This window comes from Lampetra fluviatilis, chromosome 29 (assembly GCF_964198595.1).
Source record: "Lampetra fluviatilis chromosome 29, kcLamFluv1.1, whole genome shotgun sequence".
Classification (NCBI taxonomy): domain Eukaryota; kingdom Metazoa; phylum Chordata; class Hyperoartia; order Petromyzontiformes; family Petromyzontidae; genus Lampetra; species Lampetra fluviatilis.
The window spans coordinates 12,040,601-12,063,112 of record NC_136303.1 but is presented as its reverse complement, the minus strand read 5'-3'; the positions used below and the strand labels follow the sequence as shown (position 1 = coordinate 12,063,112).

Genomic DNA, 22,512 nt, shown 5'->3' with positions numbered 1-22,512 from the left:
ATGGGAAACTCTCCACTCTCTCCACAACTGCCCCATCACCAATTGGGAGTTGTGGGGGTGGAGTGTCCGATGGTACAAAATACCCAGGCAGGTGCTTAGTTTTGGTGGGGCTGATGGTAAGGCCCCACCTCTTAGTGGCACGCTCCAGTCTCAGCAGCAGCGTCTCCAACTCCTCTTCTGAATGAGCAGCTATTACCAAATCATCGGCATACATAACGTGGTTGACCAATAGGGAGCCATCCCTTGATCGCACCCGGGCGTCGATCAGCCTCCCATTATATCTGTACCAAATGGAAATTCCCCCGGTACAGCTATTGAAGGCTTCACGAACAACGCAGTCGAAATAGATGTTAAATAATGTGGGAGCCAAAGGACATCCCTGTCGCACCCCAAGGTGTACAGGGAAAGGCTCCGACTCCCGGCCACGTAGTTTTACCCTCAAGGTGCACATACCCTGGCACAAGCGTCGTGGTGACGGCACCGCCACTTAGTGGCGAATGGCGGTTGTTGTTGGGTGTGTGTGTACGTACATGTGTGTGTGCGCAAGTCCATGTGTACGGGTCAGTCCATGTGTGTACGGCAATATGCTTGTGAGAGTCCGTGTGTGTGTGTCGATATGTGTGTCTGTAAGTCCATATATGTGTGTGTGTGAGTCTATGTATGTGTGTGTGTAACTCCATGTGTGTGTGTCTAAAGTCGATGTCTGTGTGTGTGAGTCAGTGTGTGTGTGTGTGCATGTAAGTGGATGTGTTTCTATGTGTGTGGGTCGATGTCTGTGTGTAAGTCGATGTGTGTGTCTGTCTTTTTCGCCCAGGCAACGCCAGGTACTTACCGCTAGTATTCAATTAAAAATCAACTCGTTCAACGATGCACTGTGACGCCGCTAAACATTTAACGCTGTCTGCGTTAATGGTGCCGATTCAAATTAGATTAAAATTAAGATCAAGATCTCGGTGTGTGGACATAAGTTTCGTGTGTGTACAGGCACGTGTTCCACGTGACAAAAATACCCTTAACTGCTTAGCGTGTCACGTGGGACATGTTTAACAAACGGGCGCGTGCAGCGTGGAAATAGTAAACTTTTCAATGGGGAGTAAATTGGTAAGTTGGTTGGTCGCGAGGGCTGGCATTTTGGAAACACTCGTGATGGATATTACTCTCAAAATAAATCCTTTAGTGCCGTTCACGGCAATATTGTGACCGAGAAAAGACAGGATCAACCAAGCGTTTGGGCAGTGTTACGCTGGAGAACAACAACTAGCATATATTTAAGTAAATTTTTCTCACCTCAAGATGGACGCTTGTGTTGCGACCGAAACGTCGTGTTTCTTCTTTGGTTACCTCTTCTATCTACGTGACTTTACCGAAAGAACCAGAGAGTATATTTATATAGTCATGGTTGCTTTCAAAATAGAGGCACCACCATCTTTATAGGAGACACACCTCCTCCCCTCGAGTGCAATAAGAACATAAAATATAGTAGAGCCTGCAGTTTATGGGAGCTGCCTTGGTGTAATGGTTAGCACACTGGACTTGCAATCCAAAGGTCGCCAGTCCTATTCGATCTTCCGGCACGGGATTTGAAAAATTTGTCAAGTGTCTTAAATCTCCCCCCACCCCGTCCCCTTGTCTTTGTGCGGTGATATGACGTGTAGGTGGTTTCCACACCTTCAAACATGTGTGACAAGCGTGGAAGAGAAGACCAAAAGTCCTCGATAGAGCTCCCCGTAGTGGAAGCGCTTCCGTTAGCAGTGGCCCAAGGAAGACATTTCAGGGACGCACCTTTACCTTGTTGAGCCTACAAATGGGCGATGGTACTTTCACGTCTGATATATTTTACTCGTTGTAAAAGAGCTCAAACGCCCACTACAGTACATGCAAATGTAGAATCAACACGCAAAACACGAAGGTTTCTGGCTAAAGTAAATATCCTTGAATTGCACTACAAATGGTCCAATACTCAAAGTCACATTTGTAAATTGTTTACCGTTTTTCCAACAATTTTCCTCCGGGATCCAAAATGCTAAACAATAATAAACAGGAGATGGGCACCCCACCTAGCTGGTCATTTGAGCAGGAAATAACTTTATTTTTCCCTTGCGAGCAACAAGAAGGTATGTTTGTCATGAAACTTGAAAACTGGTTTAACAGGATGGATTTTGAATTGACAGCCAAGTAAAGTCCCCGCTTGACAGGTTCTGCAGAGAATCGCCCTCCTACTGTAGGCCTGGTTGTTTCGCATCACTCTTAATATAGGTGCTGAACAAACTACTCCACAGGAGCCAGTCAACGATCAATAATCGACTCAATAGTAGAAGCACTTAAAAGTTATACCACTAACAATTTAATTTATTCAGTGGGCGAGAGCCAATTTCTAGTCATTATCGTAGTTGCAAGAAAGATCTGGAAAATGGCCATAAATTAGTTTGCGGATAATTTCCACATTTGGGAGTACAAGGTCAAGAGGTCATTGTGGCTGATGCTTTGAAGCCAACACTTCACCATCGTTGCCATCACTGGATCCTGTCGAAGACAAAGCAGGCACCTGGACCTCCAAGGTCTGTTCTGATGGTTTCCCACCATCTGGCTTGAGGTCTCTTCCTCAATCAGACCTGTGTGCACTTCTCCAATGTGACTCGGTCACCTGCCTGCTTCTGACCCCTACACACGTCCCACACGCATCACAATTTCCTTTTCCTGATTTTATTTACGACACTTTGACATTCAATCGTGATCTTCCCAGCATCCTCCGTGTGGACCTGCATTCAGACTGAACGTTTATTTATCAATTGCTTTAAGTCCAGCTCTCGGACCTATGCAGTCACGAAGACCTTATTCTTGCCTCAAAACATGCATCTTTTCAAATTCACTGTGACATTAAAAACCTTCCAATCGTCCGTCAAAAACTTGCCCTGTTGCTTCTCAACTCTCCGCGCTGCGCGCACATTTCTATCTAAATACACAAGACCCTCTGCATTGTGTGTTGGGGCAGTGACTTGGAACAGCAGTAGCACGTTCGTGCTTGCTCCAGAGGAGGGTCACGGTTCGATTCCAGCAGGCCACCCTGGTTATTACTGCAGGTCTACGAACCATGAAACACGCGCCCCTATGCTTCAGAGTGGGCGTCAAACATCCCTCACTTTATTCTAAAGTTCCACATTTTCCAAATAAAAAATATGACACCGCTAATTGGCATTACACACAGCAACATTTCCCTCTTAGTGTGAAACTATTGCAGACTATGTCTCGTGATAGCCTTGCACTCTAGGAATGGCACTTCTACCAAAATGTACTAAATTATTATCACTACCTCCATATTCTATATATGTACGTTGAATTTCTTTCACACCGTACGTAACCAACTGTGCTTATCGGAGGTGCGGGGGAAGGACAAACTAAACACAAAAAGCAGTTCTAATCTAGAGTTTTCAATGCTCACTTGCAAGTGACACTTGTGATAAGGTGCATCGGTCCCATCTCTAACCGCGGCAATCAACTTATGGGAAGTTCACATTTAGATTCGCTGTCTCAGACACCAGTGTGATATTTTAATCGGACCCCATTTAGGGGTCCGACTAAACGACTCAATCTGTCAGAAGAAATAACATGAGTACCATTCGAGGGAGGTGACTTTGGCTAGCCTAATGAGACTGGTCTCGGCTCTAGGAATGTGGAATTACACCGCCTTGGGGCTACCAGAGGAGATTAGTGCAACCCCATTGCCAGCTGGAATGAGACTGCATGCATTGCATTACGAGAGCAAGATATTACATGAATAACAATTATATTTGCATATTACAAAAAGGGCAGATAGAATAAATTTGTGTGTTTAAAACAATAACAACTCAACGCAGACACCATGTCCAGAGGAAAGCATGAGTGAAACCTAAAACAGCTAATTTATGGTCCTAAAACGTTAACCAGAAACCTTGTTTTTGTTTATTTGACAATTATACCTCATTCTTTTGTTGTCATGAGACAAAAACATTTTTTTCAGAGACACTCCCTACAACAATGTGTGTCGGCGTCACGGTCCACATTTGGAAAAAGAATGATTCGCAAATTACTCAAGTGGGATTACACACGGCAACATCGCTCCCTAACGTGACGCTACTGCAGACCACGTGAGCGAAACACTGCGTCTTGGCGAGAAGCCTCACGCTCCGAGAACGGTGTGAATGCCATACGTATCAAACGAATACATTATTAAAAAGAGACATTACAGTGCATCGCACATCCCATTGTTACTGGGCCAAGGGAGGTGACATCGGAAAGCGGGGGGCTAAGTGCACACACACAACTCATGTGGCGTACAACCCGACTATATTAATACCACGGGCACATGCGGGAGGAAATGGCGCACACACTCCCCACCCCAAAACCGCTTGCTCTGCTGGCGGATACCACCGCAGGACCACCAGAAACAAACTCATATTTGCGGGGAGAATATGGAGGGGCACGGGGGGAGGGGCTGGGGCGGCGATTAAACCCTTGCAGCGGGGGGGGGGGGTTGGGATATTCCAGGGTGGCAGGGCCCGCACAGCGCAAGGGAGCCACAATGGCTCGGTGGGGAACAAGGAGACTCATGGTGTGGTCAGGCCTCTGGGATACTCGCTGTGTGTCAGCGTCATGGTCTACATTATCCCAAAAAAACAACGCAAAATTACTACTAGAGGATTACACGTTGCAATCGTCGCCCCCCCCACCCTACTGACAAGACTAATCCTCACTCGTAGGCCAGGTGCCCGAGTCATCTTGGTCCTGCACATGGACAGCTGCCACTGCGGTGTGCGGCGAGCCGCACTTCGTTTGTGAAGCGCTCTGAGATGTGCCAGCGTGAAGATCGGGGGGCGGGGGGTGAAGACACGCTATGGGGGTTCATGCAAACTTCACGTAGATGGTAATGGTGAAGGGCGCACGATGGTTAACAGGGCGTGACCGAGGGGGTCTTCATGCACGACATCCGAAGCGACAAGGAAGAGCGGAGAGTGAGAGAGACGCCGGGTGGCCGTTTGTCACCAGAGGGCTTTGTGCTGTGGTGACGAGAATAAAGTTTGAGCAAGCCGGGAATAGGCTCGATAAAGTAAAGCAAACAGAGGCCGTGCGGGTCATTAGTCACGATGCCACATCAATAAGCTGCATCCCCCAGCTGGTGATGTCTTGCCCAAGCACATTTGTATTTTTATTAACAGTTTGAATTATGCATTCAAACTTTCAAAATCGTGGTCCTCTTTCTGTCTCTCAAATGTAACTCCAAACATGTACCGCCCCCTTCCCTCCGTCATATTTTGCACTTTTGGGATACATTTTAACGTTACTTGTCAATTTCCATGTTTCTGATCCATGTATCATTTTAGGTAGTGCACACTTATGAACAAAATGATTTTTGTTTAAAAAACACCCAATGTATTTTAAGATCTTTCAGAGCCTATCATCACCCAGGCCTACATAAAAATTATCAAAAAGTAACCGATAACCATAGGATGCAGTTAAACTTTGTATTTGACCAGGTAAGACCTACAGAACTGTGTCGCTTATTTTCAGAAGCGACCTGGCCACAAATAATAGCTCAACGAAGTGGCTTATCGTTTGGAAATTTATAGCAGCCAAATACTCATGTTGATCTAAATATGGAGGGGAAAACCAGAGGACCCGGAGAAAATTGCACATGACCAAGGGGAAAGAGAACAAGCAAACTCTAAATATACAAGCTAGTGTCAGGGTCGGGATCGAACCCACGACCTCCTGCAAACCAGGTGAGGTAATTCACATTTCACCACCGCGAAACAAGTAGCCATGCAAGTCTGGCTCATACATGGCCTTACATGAAACGTTTAACATATTACTACGTAAAGAGCTCAAGAAGTCATATTTAGTTAGGAAACCTGCATCAACATTGCCACTAGTACGCATCTTCCAAACCCAAACACTGCCACAGAGAAGTAGAGTGCTTCACAGGGCTCAACAGAGGGCTTCATCTGGAAAGCCCTCCAGTTGAGGCCCTTCTGCCCGCAGTGGCGTTAACAGGCAAGGTAGAAAATTCAGGGAGGCACCCTCGACCTAGTCACACAGAGAAGGCAACCAGTGCATTCATGACTAAATATTTTTTTGAATTCAGATTCAAAATATGTATTTCTCCTGGAGGATTCTATGAAGCACTATGTCACAGATGTCCGGTAGGGGCGGGTCAGTGAGTTACATTGATTGCCGGTTCCTGAATTTCCGGGAATATATTATGAAAATTGTTTACAGTTCACGAGTTGTCGTTTAACAAACCCAAGTTAAGATCTCTTCCTCACCCCCATTGGCTGTGGTGGGTCGATAATGGGGGGCATAGAGGCTAGTGTGGGAGGGGCTGAGCCCATAGAGTTTCATAGTTGGAGGAGTCCGGGTTACGTGGACTCGTGCTTTCCTGCTACTTCTGGGCTGGCTGAGCTCACACGCCCCAGAGGTTGTCACGAAACAAGGCATCTGTGCCTCCACCCCCCCACCATTGCTCCTTCCCAACTACTCACGGGGCGCAGCACAAACAGCTGCTCTCAAAAAAGCACAGAAGAAAAAATAAGGTGCAGCCCTGAAATTGCCTCCAAACGCCACTGCTCGAGGAGGGTATTTCATCTACTCTTTGACGCTGGCCAGACACCGTGGAAAAAATGGGAGTACCCACACTTTACTCTACCATGCGTAACCTGCCGTTCTCAACTAACTGTGGCGCGTGAAATTATACGACTGGGTGGACAGGGACGGGGGGGATTTAAGAAACTTGCCTCCGATTTCACTTTTCTGCTCTGGGAGAGCAATTCAAAGGTGCCACCTCTGGATTGCAAAGTGCAGCGCGCTACCATTACACCGGGGCAAGCATCATTCATAAGAAATGTGGATGTATACATTTCTAAATACCACTATCCTGCCATGCTGGGTTTCTCACAATTTCCTGCAGATAAAAAGTAGCATGTTCCACACTGCCGTGCCGTACGTCACGCGCTCAGACCTCTGCCACTGATAAAAACCGTAACTTTTGGGCCGAACTATTTTTTACACATGCAAAGACCGTTTCTGGTGATTAAGAGCATAATCAGCTTTTTAAACTTACAGTTGGTTAAGCTTGCATATCGTGCTTTCCGGTGTTTACCGTTTGCTTTACACTAACTTACCGTGAGGACTTTTAATAACATGGCATTATTTGCAGCGGTCGTTTAGGCTCTTTTCTGCGGTCGCATATATGCTGTATACAGTTAACGCAAGATTATTCATGTGCCGATAATCTGGCCTACTTAGCGGCTTAACCGTGCTTGTAAAAATTAGAAAAATAATAAAAACAGGATTCTCAATTGCATGTTTCATGGACACTGGTTCTATTATTAACTGCATCTCACTTGTGACTCAGTAACAGATACTTCAAGAAACAATAAAAACAGATGACACCCTCAGCCCACACGCTCATTCTACGTAAATAGACAATAAGTCTCCACAGCCTACTTTGCATATGGTCTATATCAAGTGTGTTTGTTTTATCCAGGCCTAATCACTCTTCCCCATTACTCTGTATAACCGACAATTGACCAAGTCTATATTTATATCTGTACATTACGGATGCAAGTGCAGCATCAGACATGATCATTCATACGATTTCTGAGCACTCGGGAAACAGATGGGCTTGGCCTCGCAGGGATAACACATTGGAAGATATAGCCAGTTTCACTACCATGGCATTGCAATGTTGCATAGCAGCCTGAATTACAGGTGCTCTTTGAGTGGACTCCAAGTCAACAAAAGCAATGGCTAACGAGGTCCTCTTTTTGGAGAGCCAGTTCACTGAAAAATGAGCTCACGAGCCAAGGGCTCGGTCGGTAGCACCTGGGGCCGGAAACATTTCCCAGAATCCACCGCAAGCAGAACACTTGGCGTGCAAGCAGTCAGTTTGGGACACACTTCCGATGAATTGGAATGTAGTTGTAGAGGTTTCGTATCACATTCGAAGTGTTCTTTTCCTCAAACTATATTCTCCATCAAACATACCTCATATAATAATAAGAACATGTATTATCATTCAAAGTTACCACAGTGAACTTGCTATCATACACTTTTATGATCGAGAGATAACGCTTGAGGAATATCGATGTTAACAACTGGCCACCCAGGAATGTACCTAAATGCCACTTGTGAGCAATGGGCTCAAGAACTACATTGGGCGCTGTTAAAATGTTCATTAGCACCCAATGCCTCGCAAATTATTAACAGTGAATCCTCAACCGCCTCCAAAGTTAACAGAGTTAACGTTTTACCCGAACTTGTCGCGTTTATAACTCTCACGAGCTCGTGTTAGTCTTGTTTGGAGGTTATTTTAATTAGGAGGACAAAATATAAGCGAGTGGCGTTTGAAATGATTAACTTCCGCATGTGCCCCATACGTGCAGCTTGTGAAATAGCTTCCGTGTGAAATTGTGGCAACTGATGGCTCCGGAGCAACATTTCGACTGTGCAGGGTGGTGCAGATGTTTTGTGACCCCCTCAATTGACCCCTAACAATTTTGCATTTTTAGTTTTGTTTTAAATAAACTTTTACTTTTAAAATGTTAAGTTTTAGAGAAACGGGGGTCACAAGACAACTTGACCATCCTGTACAGTAATTTTCCATCTTTCAATCAAGGTTGTGTGGGTTATACTGGACATGTGTTAAAAAAAAGTGCTTTATAGCTCATCAGATTCCTCCAGATTAAATAAAGATTCTAATTCTGTGCAGTGAAGCTAGCATAACGGCTACATGCTGAAAAAGCCTGCGTGGCATTTAACTGCCAGCTACAAGTGTACGTTGAACACTGTGATTGCTTCACACGTGTAATGCGAGCATAAATGGGGTTGTTGCTGGCCTCTGGTCCAATCACACGGCCCGGGGTATTGGGGGGCGGAGCCTGGTCTGCGGGGCGTGTGGGAGGGGCAACCGTTCACCTCGGCCCCAATGGGAGGCGCGGTGAATGGGGGCGGAGCCAGCAGGGTAGTATGGGAAGGCCGGATCTGACGATCCGGAAGGGGAGGCAGGGTCACGTGGGGGGAATGTATATAAGTGGGAGCCCGGAAGAGATCGGGGCAGTCGGGGAAGTTAAGAGGCTGAGTCACGTTGAGTGGTGAGGAAAGATCCGCGCCATCGGCCACGTGGCCGAAGGACCTCAGCACGCCGTCGGCCAGCGGTGTGCTGAGTACGGGAATTAGAGGAGCTAACGGAGGAGCGTGCGTAGCACGCGAGAGAGAGAGCGTGCGTGGCACGCGAGAGGGAGCGTGCGCGGGGCGCGCGCGAGATGACACTGGTCCGAGGAGGCCAGTGGGGGTGCGGAGAAGAACCTGAATAAAAGACAAACGGAGACCAGCATCGCCTGACGGAGTCTTTTATTACACACGCAAGAATGATTCTCACTGCCTTCGTCTGTATCTTTACACGGCATACTTAATGCCATTTATGCAGTATAATTGCAACTGCATCACAAAAAAAACTCTAAAAGCCACGCACGCGTAAGCTATAATTTAAGGTATGCTGGAAAGAATCACTGAAATATAAAAAAACTATTTCAACCCAAAAATTCCACCCGGAAGACAGCTCGTGTGCTAATTAATCGGCACGGAAGGAAATGACGTTGTGTGGTCACAATTTGAATTTAAATGTATCTATAATTAAATACTTTTTGTTGCCTAATTTTAGAATGTGAAAAAAACAAGCGAGCCAGAGTCGCAACGAGGCAAAGAGCACGCATTGTGGATGGGTGCCCTCCGTGAGCACGCGCTCCATACTTCCTCAAATGGGGGGCGGGGGGAGCCTCCTCCTTGTGCGCGATGAAGTGGCGGAGAGCTGCTAATGTGGAAAAAACACGAATTACAGGCGCGTCTCGCTTAACGAGCGAGGATGCGTTCCGGGGAAGCGAAAACTCCTTTAAACGATCATTGTTTTCCCATCGACTCCTCCTATGTTAAAAGCCGAGCTACGTTTCAGCCACAAAATGTTCCACTCTGGAACAACTTTTTTTACGTGAGAAATACTAATTATAATTTCAAAATAAGGTAATAAAACCTCAAATGTAACACTTGCCACACATGCAGAACCACAGTGCTTGCAGGTGCCCTGGCATTTGTTTTTAGCGAGTGGAGGGAGCAAATGCAAGGACCACCGGTTCAAGTATCACTTGCCCACTGATGTTAGCCGTGGCTGAGAATTGAACCAGGGTTGCTGGGTTCAGACACGATGCGGGGATGCGAGATGGAGCACAACTTCCTGTCCTCAGCGTCTGCTATTAATAACAAAGATTTTTTATTATTTTGCCAGATAAGGCCCAATAAGTGCCACCACCCACCCCACGTGGAACAGTGCTCTACCGTCCACCTGTACACGTACGTCAGTATGAATCAAATGGGTTAAGTGTGGCCAAGTGGCACACAAGTTAGCTCATCACACGAGGCAGAGTGGAGTTGGGCATTCGGTCCTCGAGTCGCATCTGTACCATCCAAGGTGGCAAATGTCAAAATTTACTTTCTTGAAGCACAGTATCTCTAGATCACAAACGTGTGTGACAGCAAAGGGCACTGTGGTAGCTTTTTAAACGAGAAATAAGTTCTTATAAAAAGGGTACCGTAGCATGTTTTATATGGAAACTATAGCTTTAACAGAAATTAATGCGATACGCAACGTCTACGAACACGACAAACAAAGCGAAGGAAATGCGTCTGCAAAACGGACGCTGAACGTTCTGCCCACGGCGGGCACTGGGTACCATTTGGCGACCCAGGTGGTACCGACAGACCCCCCCCACCCCTACCCCCCCCCCGGCTCGCGGGGCCGATACAACCTTGGTTATCAGAAACCTCTGCTCACCGCGTGGCTGGGTCAGCAGGAAAGTTACCGCAAGTGGGCCGCGAGCTTCCCTCGCAGCCGTGTGGGCACTGCACTGTGCAGCCTGCAGGGTGCAGATAAGGCGATGTGTTCGCCCCGCGCGCGCCTTGCAATGCAATCCGCAGCTCGCCAGTTGCCGCAGAGTTCTCGGAGAGAGATTGCAAATGGTTCACACTTGTTCGAGTGCAAGTGCGTAATGAAACAAAGGCGACCAATAAAATAATCGTTACTGAATGGAAGCAATAAATAAATCCCAACTTGTACAGTCCGCCCAGCTGGTCCACTCAAGGGAGCTTCGGGGACTTTGAGAAAACGCTTTGCCTGTGAAGTGACGCGCATCATAGCTTCACCAGAGCCAATCGCAATCGGAGGGTTGCAGGTTCTAATCCTGGTTGGCGGTTGACTCAGCCCATCATCTCTCCAAGGTCGATAAAATACATATCATATTGTGGGGAAGTGAACAATGGTTGTCCTATGGAAAGACTCACCCCCGTCATAGGATTGTGGAATTTCCACCACTTACGCATGGCTGTAAACAGGACATGACCACCGCCTCGCTGCCCAATTGAGCAGGAAATCACATTGACTTTGATATGGGAGTGCTGTACTGTCTTGTACAGTCACCCCTTAACACGTTCACGACGCGAGCTCCGACACGTGCTACAAGACACATAAGATACGCGCAATTTGACATGCGCCTGGAATCATTTTTTCCGGGAGATGCATTTCATTACATCTTACGTATATTTTCAAACACATGGACGACTACAACAAGTGTGTATCGATTTGAGATGATCGTTTCCTTTGTAAGACCATTTTAATATGAAGTAGCAGTTGCCAAATTCTTTCATTCGGTAACAGCTTATCAACCAGACATGTCAATGCCAGCTTCCTAAAAAATAATGGGAACAAAACACAAAAGCGGAAATAAAGGGAAGCATGTTTACACACTTTCACAATATTCCGGTCACAAGTACAGTTGGCTGGACCTCTCAAACAGTCATGACGAGCAATTAAACTTAAATTGTTAAGTTTCCAATTATCTACAGTGTAATAATACATTTGCCTAAACGTAATTGGATATTTTGCAGTCGGTACCAAACTACATGCAGAAAAGCAACTGGAATTCTGTATAAGAACAAAATACAGAAGTATTACCATTACAAAGAATAACTGGTTCAAACCAGATCGTGTTATAAGCGACCGCGTAGAAACGGGCGGGGGGGGTACCTCGGGCGGAGAGATTCACGAGAAATAAAAAAGAAATAGGGTGAAAGGCAGAGGACATAAGTAGAGAGACAAATTTGGAGACCCAAAAAGAGAGGGACATGAACAGGAAGAGAGATGAGGAAGGCCGGACAGAGAAAGGACGAGGAGGTGACGACACACCGAAGAATTTCTGCAACCCCCTCCACCCCGTGGCATCACGGGGTCAACTGAGAAACCCCAGTCTTATGGATGTGCAAGACAGAGATCCTAAAAGGACACTAGGACACAATCCGATATCAAAATATCTGCTACTAGAGAACAAAGCGGCGAGGCCCTTGCGGGGGGTGGGGGGTTAAAGCATAACTTTTTAATGCCAAGCATTTTCCGTCACAACATTGATGCAAATTGCAAAAGACGACAAATATGAACAGCGGGGATATCTGGGTCTCCTCAGACTTGCGCCAGCGTGGCTTTTCCATGAGAGGGGCGAGCCCACAAATGTGAATGCGTAACCGTTCCATTCTCCCAGAGTGTAGTGGGGGGGGGAGTCTGCGGTTTGGCCTTTCCTCCAAACCTCAAGACAGTCTAACTAGACAAATAAGCATGCCCCCAAAACACATGGAGTCTTGCCCAACTATAAATACATGTGTCCAAAGAGAGGAAAGCATTACGTACAACTTATGTTATGCCAAGCCCTTCAATTTGTAATTGAAAAATACATATTAAAACTCCGATGGTAAAATGTAAGGGCATCAGATTCATCACAGTTCAGTAAATAAACTACTATCCACCTTGATGTCAAATGTATACTTTAAATGGTATAAGTAGTTCGCACATCACCAGGACATCACTATCAGAAATCATGGCTGACAGTGAAGCATCATAACAAGGGATTGAATTACGACATGAGAGATGGAGCGATGTAATCAGTTCACGTGCAGGTGCAAAGTGCATTCTTATGTTGCAAGATTGTGAGGTGGCAGTAGATTGGAGAGAACTTCATCTAATAGAGGATTGACCGTGGCCGATGGATGATTAAGAAAGTAGTTTCTACACAACCATTTAATCCTCAATTACAACCTTTAGACACTGGAAACAGTGAACATATATGTAAGGACAGTACGGGGTGATGTAGGGACAGTACGGCTCCCCGTGGCCATGGTTACTAATTAACGTAACGGGAACACAGGGTCACGTTAGGGTAATGTGGGACCTAAGTGGTTGCTAATAATGATTGATGGACAAGAGTTGATAGGGTCACAGGAGGGGAAGCACGGGACCTATCGGTTGTAAATTGTAACAAGGGCAGAGACGAACAGGGCCAGGTACGGTGAGAGGGGGTTCGGGGCCGGGTCGTGAGGGGGATAAGAGCCGGCACGAACGGAGGGCTCTGGGCTGCTGTTGTGGGGGAATCGCCGTCGCCATCGTCACTTTGGAGCGGGAAGTCTTCATCATCCTGGGGTGGGCACCTTGTAGTCTTGGAAGGCTCGAGTTATGTTGTCTCAGAATATAGCTATCCAAGTTCGGGGAATTTACTTGGACTTTTAAAACACAGCACTACATACAAACCGGCCAAAGTAGCTTTGAAAATTTCTCCTTTTACATGTATAAATTCAGAGGATGCCCAAATTGAGGCATTTGCGTTTTGGGCACGTCCACTGAATTCTTATGAATGAAAAAAACATGCCATGACTTAAATGTGCTGGTGCAGTGAATTGCTATGAATATAACATAATGGGGAATGCTTTATTGCCAAAATATTTATAAATAACGCGATCTAAACCCAAAAATCGTTGATTATGAACAATATTGGTCGCGAAAGCCTACGTGTTAAACAAAATATCAACCATTGGGTAGTCCAGTTCATATGGCAAAAGTGTGTTAAAAATATATTCTTATTATTATATTAGTAAAGGTAAAACCTTGACAAGTTCATTTTATTGAGTATAGTCAACTGGGTGCACATTGTTAAAAATGCTTACCGAGTAAGCCAGTGTTAGGGGCAATAGCAGCCACCCACGAAGGCTGCCAGAGCCCAACATTACGTTCAGCTAAGTTTAGCAAGACGCTCAAAATAAGTTTTTCCTGTTTGGGGAAAATGTGGGTGTATCAATCCATAAAGCCCTTTAGTCAATGGGCGAAATAGTGTTTTAATTGTGATGGTAAAAAAAACCTTAATGTTATTTACTTATCTGTTTTGTACAAAGTAAGAGTATAGATTTAAACGCACAAAGATGTGCACTGCATGTACAAAAGCTCTCAAGTCTTATCCAGACCACCAACTCTAAAGAACTGCATGTTTGGCCATTTTGCCATTTTAGTCCACCAAGTCAAAGCACCGAAAAATGTGGCCATGCCAAAAGAGAGCAAAGAAACAAAACAACCGTAGACTGGTTCTGTCCTGTCTCGGACTCAACAGTGAAGTAGTCCGTAACATTCACTGCTGCCATCTGTCTCTGGGAGCCCCATATATACAGAGGACGTCAACCTTGACACTATGGGGGGTCCTCGTTAGCGCTTGCCCAAAAGGCAACTATAATTTAAATCTGTATCTTCAAGATACAAACTACTGCTTTCCATACGAAATATGTTCAAAATATGAAGCTTTGCCTTTTGTAACCAACAAGAATAATTTAAAGCACAAGCTCAATGAGAACTAACTTCCTTGACAGCATGCAACCAGCTTGTGTATCTCATCGTTCCTGGCAGGTATCAACCACACACTGACACACAGTACAGCTCGAGATGTAATATTAGGCCACACAGGACAGGAAATGGCTAGCATTCCATATATATCTCACCACAGGACTTGTCATCCAAAATCTTTACGCATGAATGAATATCTGGTGCCGTGTATAAATATCCAGCACTTCCGATTAGCATGGTTGGCTACATACGGTGTGAAAGAAGTTCACACAAACATGTGCATTTCCCACGATGCCTCCGACTATACTAGCCGATTTTCACAATTACCGCACAGCTGGCAAAAATGTTTTGTCCACGCAGTGAGGATTCTCATTAGCCGGGAGGATGTTTTGTTGTTTTGCCAACACACCACTTAGAAATGCACTATTGACTCCACAAATCCAAGAGATTCACATGCTATCGGCTGACTCAAAACATATTTTACATTCACAAAAAAAATTCCACTACACATTAAAAACACTGATGGAATACGAGCTTGAATCCAGCTTCACCCGTCATTGTTAAATGTACTAATATCTCAGTGCATGCTGTACAACAGTACTTGTCGTACAGCATTCACTCTCTGAATAAATCACGTATAAACTTGTCAACGCCGTCGTGGGAAAAAGAGTGGTGCAGTAGTGAGCGCACTACAGGATGAACCGGGAAAGCTTGGTTCGATTCCCAGCCATGGTTAACATCAGTGGAGAGTTTTACTTTAAGCGGTACCAGGCACACATTTTGCCAACCCTCACGAAGCAGCAGCATTGTAAAGTATGGTCAAACAACCTCCATGACTGAAATGTGGTAGGGGAGGCATTCACCCACTGTCCACCACGGAGATGGAACTATTAAATCAGCTGATGTGAGCGTGCGGGATGGACTTGCATCACAGGACTGGTTGGGGGATGGTTTTCTAAATCTTTCATCCAGCAGTGGCTTGACCATGGCTGCTGCGGATAACATTCAATGAACTCCTGTAAAAATTATTATCTCCAACTATGGATGCCAGGAGTAAGAGTAGGCCTATTTAAAGTGTTGTAAAAAAGTGTCAGGTCTGTGGATGGATGTCCCCAATTGGCAATGGAGCATCAGAGGGAGGAAAGACCTAAAGCTGGGTTTGATCTTCCACGAAGCTCATGGTCCATGCTAAATCGCATCGCATCCACTGCACAAACCATGACCAGATGTGGATACCGGATGCACAAATGAAAAATAAAAAACTCTCCAGTGTGGTCATCCAGTACAGACCCTACCATCATATAACGACGCAGTGCCCCGATCCACAAATACGAAGGAGACACAGCGATACACTCTGCTACTCCTGATGTGGTTATCCGCACTTTACCACCTGAATGTGAGTGTTTAGTTATTGCTCCGCATGTATAATCAGCAGCAGTACGAAATAAGAATAAGCGGGAGAAAATTACTGCCACAGAGCGAAGTAACAGGACCCTGCTTTGTAAATACAGCAGCTGTGGGGGTTATTGCGCAATGCTTTGTAGCTAATTTGGTGTAAGGAGACAAAGAAGTGTCAAGGCAGTGAATGATGATCAGACAGCTTGTGTATGTTCTACGTTCATGCTTTGTCTTTCTAAAATAGCTTTGTGTAATCCACAAACACAGGAGGGGGGATACGATTTTTCCAATTATTAAAGCAATTGTGATGCAATATAATTCTTCTTCAATCATAACAACCATGAATGTACATTCAAAAACACAATTGAAAATAGTCATCAGATTTGTGAACTGATGTGATGAGATGATGTTTGCATATAATTATAAAATAAAAAATCGAAACATTTCAAGAGAAAACAACAGTCAGTTCTTTCAGTGTCGCTGCGCTCGGACAAACAATATCTCAAAAACTTTCAGTATCAAGAATTATTGACAGGAAATCTGTAAAAGTAGTCAAATGTTTTCACGAATATATTTTCAAAACTTAAAATAGGTCTAACGTCATGCAAATCTCTAACTCAAGAATATTTATTTTAAAACACGTAAATCAAGATATTTAACCCAGCACAAACATTAAGATGGAACTATAAACATTCACGACACATGAACCCTTGTTCAATCACTTTTACTTAACAAATTAAATCTGTAATCAACCAAGAGTCCCTTATTATTGTACGCAATTACCGACATCCTTTTACATGTTAGCTTGGATTTGGCCTTTGCTCCCAGCCACACGCGGAGGCGATGTGCAACCCGAGTTATAATGATCATGATCAGTCCTTGGACCAGGATAACTCACGTCATGTATCTGAACAAACACATGAAACACTTCCACGCAGACTATTGCGCCGCATGTTTTAAAGAATTTAACGAGCTGCAGTGGAGAGATGTTAACTCCCTCGCCTGGTATGCAGGAGGCTGTGGGCTCGATCCCGCCCCCGACGCCTGCTGCTGTATATTTGGAGTTTGCATGTTCTCCCCATGGTGGCATGGATTTTCTCCGGGTACTCTGGTTTTTCCCACCACACTTAGAATCAACATGCGTTTAGAGTATTTGACTACTATACATTTCCACATAAGCCACTTTGTTGAGCTATCATTTGTGGCCAGGTCACTTCTGAAAAAGAGCTGTATAGATCAGTGGGCCTTACCTGGTAAAATAAAAAAAATAGTCTAGTTTAGTTAGCACAGCGCAAGTAACTACCAACTATTCACTGCCCACCACCAGTGAAAGGAAACCATGTTCTAAAAACACAAGACTTCCTTGTCACTGTTATAGTTAAGGCAAATGGTATAAATACACGCCCCGGTTCACAGTTTACTACTGTTGTGATATTTTCTGCCATATTTAAGTGTCGCTCTCAGCCCTTACAATGAGATTATCGTACAATACTTGGACCCAATTAAAACTTTCATTCAAGTTACTTTCAAATAATTCATGCGTAGTTCTCCTTGAAAAAGTGCCAAGTAAAATATATTGAACGCACCAGTAAAGCGTGTTCATGCAACGACCGTCAACAAATGCCAGCCGAAAGAGTGGAACCAAAGACCACATTCATGTAGTACAAAATTATACCATTTGCTGTTGTAATGAACGGGTGCGAAGCTAAGAACTGGTGTACTGCACTGGACTTTCACACCGGCAAATGTCAGATACTGGCTCAATGGAAATGTAATATAATTTTTAAAACAGCATTTGTGTTCCTGCGCGAAGACGCAGAGATGCAATGCTTCGAATTGCATTGAGAGACAGAGAGAGGAACACTTGGGAGTAGAAAACACACGGGAGGTGAAGGCACAATTTAACTGTTAAAAAAGGAAGCAGCCTTGGGCATCACTAGGATGATGGCAGATGGTCAAGAAAAGTAAAATAATGGCAGACAATGAATAGAACGCGTCCTAGAGAGTACGTCAACAAAAGAGATCAGGAAATGGAGCGATGCAATCAATGCATGTGCAGGTTCTGGGAGGATGTAGCATTGCATTACTGGGAGAGATGGCAACAGCTTGGCAAGACCTTAATCCAACAGTGGATTTATAATGGCTGATGACGAGGATGATTGTTAATATAACATGTTAAACATTCATGTACAGTTATACGTGCCTGGCTCTGTAAAAGCGCAATCAATATGCGATCGTGCATGCATACGCATGCGTAGTTACCGTGACACATCCCTATGAAGTCACACGTCAAGCTCAGATCTTTAACGTACAACTTCCCAATGGAGGCTAAAGGGAATGGCATCTCGATAGACGACTGTCTCTACTCCTCGTGACTCATGTCATTCAGAACACACAACTATCAGACAGGAATGCGTTTTGGAAACTACAAGGAATTAGGACAACCGACAACATCGCTTTGTACACATGACATGTACATCTTAAAGGTTTGCAAAATATCTATCTGTATTTAGCACACATCTTGGCAACATACCCGTTTCTGCATTTCCTCTTAAGTTTTACCGTAAAGCCTATGACACTTCAATAGTTCTGTTACTGTTAAATAACTGAAGTAACATTTGGATCGATATTTGCCTTTTCACAACCGTTTCACGCCTACGCTTTGCGCTCTTCCTGTGTTCCACATCATGTTTTTGCACGCAAGTCGATGTCCTGCATGCCACCACGCTCCTGCGCCCAAGGTGATCTTTTGAGAGAGACATGACAAATTACAGTTTACTCACAATATTCACCTTCACTAGAAGATTAATCATCAAGAGCCATGGTCAATCCACTGCTGGATGCAGGCCACCACCACCTTTCACTAACCTGCAATGTTAATAATCCACTTGCACATGAACGGTTTTAACTTTCTAATTCCTTCCCATATTATTTCCCAAACTCGTATAAACCTTGATCAATTCAGGAAAACGTACTATTGCTAAATTTAAACTATAAACAAAGAGCTATATAGCTCTTTTTCATTTGTGACAAACTTCCACCGTGGAATACCTAATGTGTGCATGATGCAAATACACTGTACAGGCAGTGCTACAACACGCAGTATATTAGAACTGCCAATACCAATCCATGACCTTCTTTAACGCTGGGCACACATTGGGGTGATTAGGGACAGCGATTGCTGGGATTTATAAAATATAACACTGCTTGTTTTTTATTAAACGAGTAGACATTCACTGACACAAAGCAACATTCACGGCAGTAACAAACTTAGGCAAAATACTGAGAAAAATACTAGTTAAGAAAATCGTCTCAATTTGATTATAAGATATTTTCACGATCAACACTTACACTCAAAAGTCTCTCCCCCTGTGCATTCAGTGGTGGAAATTAAACATTGCTCCGATGGGGGTCCCGTATCTCCTATAGAAACCACCACTGTTCAATTGCCACAAAGTGGTGGTATTTTAGCCACCCCAAAGAGCGCGCTGACTCTGTGAACGCCGCGTCTCATTGCTCCACGCATGCGGGGGGTGGGCACAATGGACAAGGGAAATACATTTGGGGCACCGTCGAAGCAACGTGGAAATTCCACGAGCGCTCACGCCCAGTGGGGATAACCCAAAGGGCGCCGTTTGGTTTTGTGGCATCAACAACGATGCGGAGACATCGCGATTCATTTACAAACGGAATGAGTGAGGGGGTGTTGGTGAAGACCACGACTGCTGTTCGGTTAGTTATCGATTAATAGAGGTTGTGATTATTAGTAACGATTGATGTTGTTATTATTTGGTGCCATGGCTGTTATTTTTTTCCGTATTCGTGACTGCATTCGTTAATGAGCGTCACTCTTCAGCGAGTGTTTGTTATTAGTGATGTATGTGATTACGAATTGCATGTTTTAGTTATTGTTATAATCTTTGGTACCGTCAAATGTCGGTGACTGATCGTGATTATAAATAGTTATTGGTGTCACTGCGGTCATCAGACAGTGTTGGAATCTCTGTTGCCATTATTTCGCCTGCATTTCATGTGGAAATTGAAGCAGTCATCCAAGCTCTCAAAACAAGGCAATGATAAAAAAACCCCACTATATTATCAACCCATTTATTAAAGACGGACTGCTAAAATTAGGTTTCCCGGAGTGCGCTAAAACACAAATCATAAGAGGCATGCTCAACCATGGTTATTTCCAACAAAAGGAGACATGAAGCTTAGAAAGTTCAATTATAGGTTTAAACGTAAATGTTTTCCATGTTATACTTTCTGATGAGCTATTTTAACAGACAGTGAAAATTAAATACGATACATTATTTTCAGAACTTTACAGATAAGGCTGAAAAGATGGACCCAAGTTAAGAATAACACGAGGAATGCACAAGTTTGCAGGACAAAATAAAACAGTGGTACGCGAGTGATGAAATCGTTGTTTTGTGACCGTCACCACCAACCTCACCAGCATCATAACACAGTGGCAGTAGATGGACTTAATGGTCACCATCAATACGATTATCAGTACATCTTAGTGATCACACCGTTGCAAGTTGTCACCTCCACCACCATCATCATCACCACTAGCAGCATCACCTCCACAACCATAATCACCACCAACACCACGATCATCACCATCTCCACCACCAACACCACCATCATCACCATCTCCACCACCAACACCAACACCACCATCACCACCACCAACACCACCATCTCCACCACCAACACCATCATCACCATCTCCACCACCAACACCACCATCATCATATCCACCACAATTACTACCACAAGCACCACCCTGAGGATAACCACCATAATCACCACCAACACCACATGTAAATGATACCCTCCTGGTGTCTGAATAAACAAATACAGTTGACCCTCACCACCTCCACCACCACAACCCTCATCACCTCCACCACACTCACCACTCTGACCACCTCCACCACCCTCACCACCTCCACCACTCCACCACCACCACCCTCGCCACCTCCACCACCACCAAACTAACCACCACCACCAAACTAACCACGTCCACCACCACCACCCTCACCACGTCCACCACCACCACCCTCACCACGTCCACCACCACCACCCTCACCACGTCCACCACCACCCTCACCACGTTCACCACCACCCTCACCACGTTCACCACCTCCACCCTCACCACCTCCACCCTCACCACCTCCACCCTCACCACCTCCACCCTCACCACCTCCACCCTCACCACCTCCACCCTCACCACCTCCACCCTCACCACCTCCACCCTCACCACCACCCCCACCCTCACCACCACCCCCACCCTCACTACCTCCACCAACACACTCACCACCCTCACCACCTCCACCAACACACTCACCACTTCTCACCAGGGGCCCGCTCGCGTCCCGCGCTCTCCCCGCGTACCTGCAGTGCGAGTGCTCGTCGTGCATGCGCTCCTTGCCCTCCTTGAAGAGGTTCACGGCCTGCTTGCTCTTGCTCAGCAGGTTGTCGATGAACACCCTGAAGAACTCGTTGTCGCCCAGCGCGGCCATGCGGTCGTCGTGCCGTGCGAGCACAAGTCGCAGGTGCTGGTACGTGTCCGGCAAGATGTCCAGCATGTACGGTGGGCTGTTCTTCAGCTGCACCTTGGGGTTCTGGCAGTAGCGCACCACCTTGTCCATCAGCTTCCACGTCTTCTCCACCAGCCGCTTGTCCACCGCCTGCTTGGGCGGCCCCACGGCGTCGTGGAACGCGTCCATCATGAGCCCGAAGATGCGCTCCTTGAGGTGCGGGCGCTGCGGCCTGCTGCTGGGGCCCGTCGCCATGTTCGCCTCTCTCCGTGGTTTGTGTGCGGCCTCCCGCGCCTCCCCTCCGCGCCCCTCCTTATATAAGGATCACCGCCCCGGTGGAGTGACGTCATCACGCACGTGTCGTCACCGCGCACGTCGCGATCGCTCGCCCACGTTCCGACGATGCGGCCCATTCGTCGACGTCATCGCGTTCACGCAGAGGCACGACATGCCGACGTAATCGCGTCATCACGCACGCACGTCTCGCGAGCCTTTGTACGTCATCACGTACGTGTCGTCACCGCGCACGCCGGGCACGTCGCGATCGCACGCCCACGTTCCGACGATGCAGCCCATTCGTCGACGTCATTGCGTTCACGCACAGTCGCGACGTGCCGACGTTGTGACGTCATCACGCACGCAACGCAACGACGTCTCGCGAACCTTTCGTATGTCATCACGCACATGCGTCATTCCCGTGTGTTCAGACCGACTGAAGCATTCCAGAACAAAAGTAAATGTTAAATATTGTTTACTTCAAGTAAAAAATAAAATATTCAACTCATAAACTTTATATAACTCAAATAAAGTATTTTACAAAAGAAGAAAAATGTCGCA

The 22,512-nt window shown here is 45.7% G+C and overlaps 1 protein-coding gene across 1 annotated transcript in view; it reads right to left on the bottom strand.

The window, feature by feature from the left end:
• LOC144943015 (E3 ubiquitin-protein ligase CBL-like) overlaps positions 1-21,987 on the bottom strand; it is an 82,281-nt gene extending 60,294 nt beyond the window's left edge. Inside the window, exon 1 of the mRNA XM_078870145.1 lies at positions 21,530-21,987. Within this exon, the coding sequence (XP_078726271.1) occupies positions 21,530-21,930 (401 nt within the window). The 5' untranslated portion in view covers positions 21,931-21,987. The remainder of the gene's footprint in view (positions 1-21,529) is intronic.
• Between the last annotated feature and the right edge of the window lie 525 nt (positions 21,988-22,512).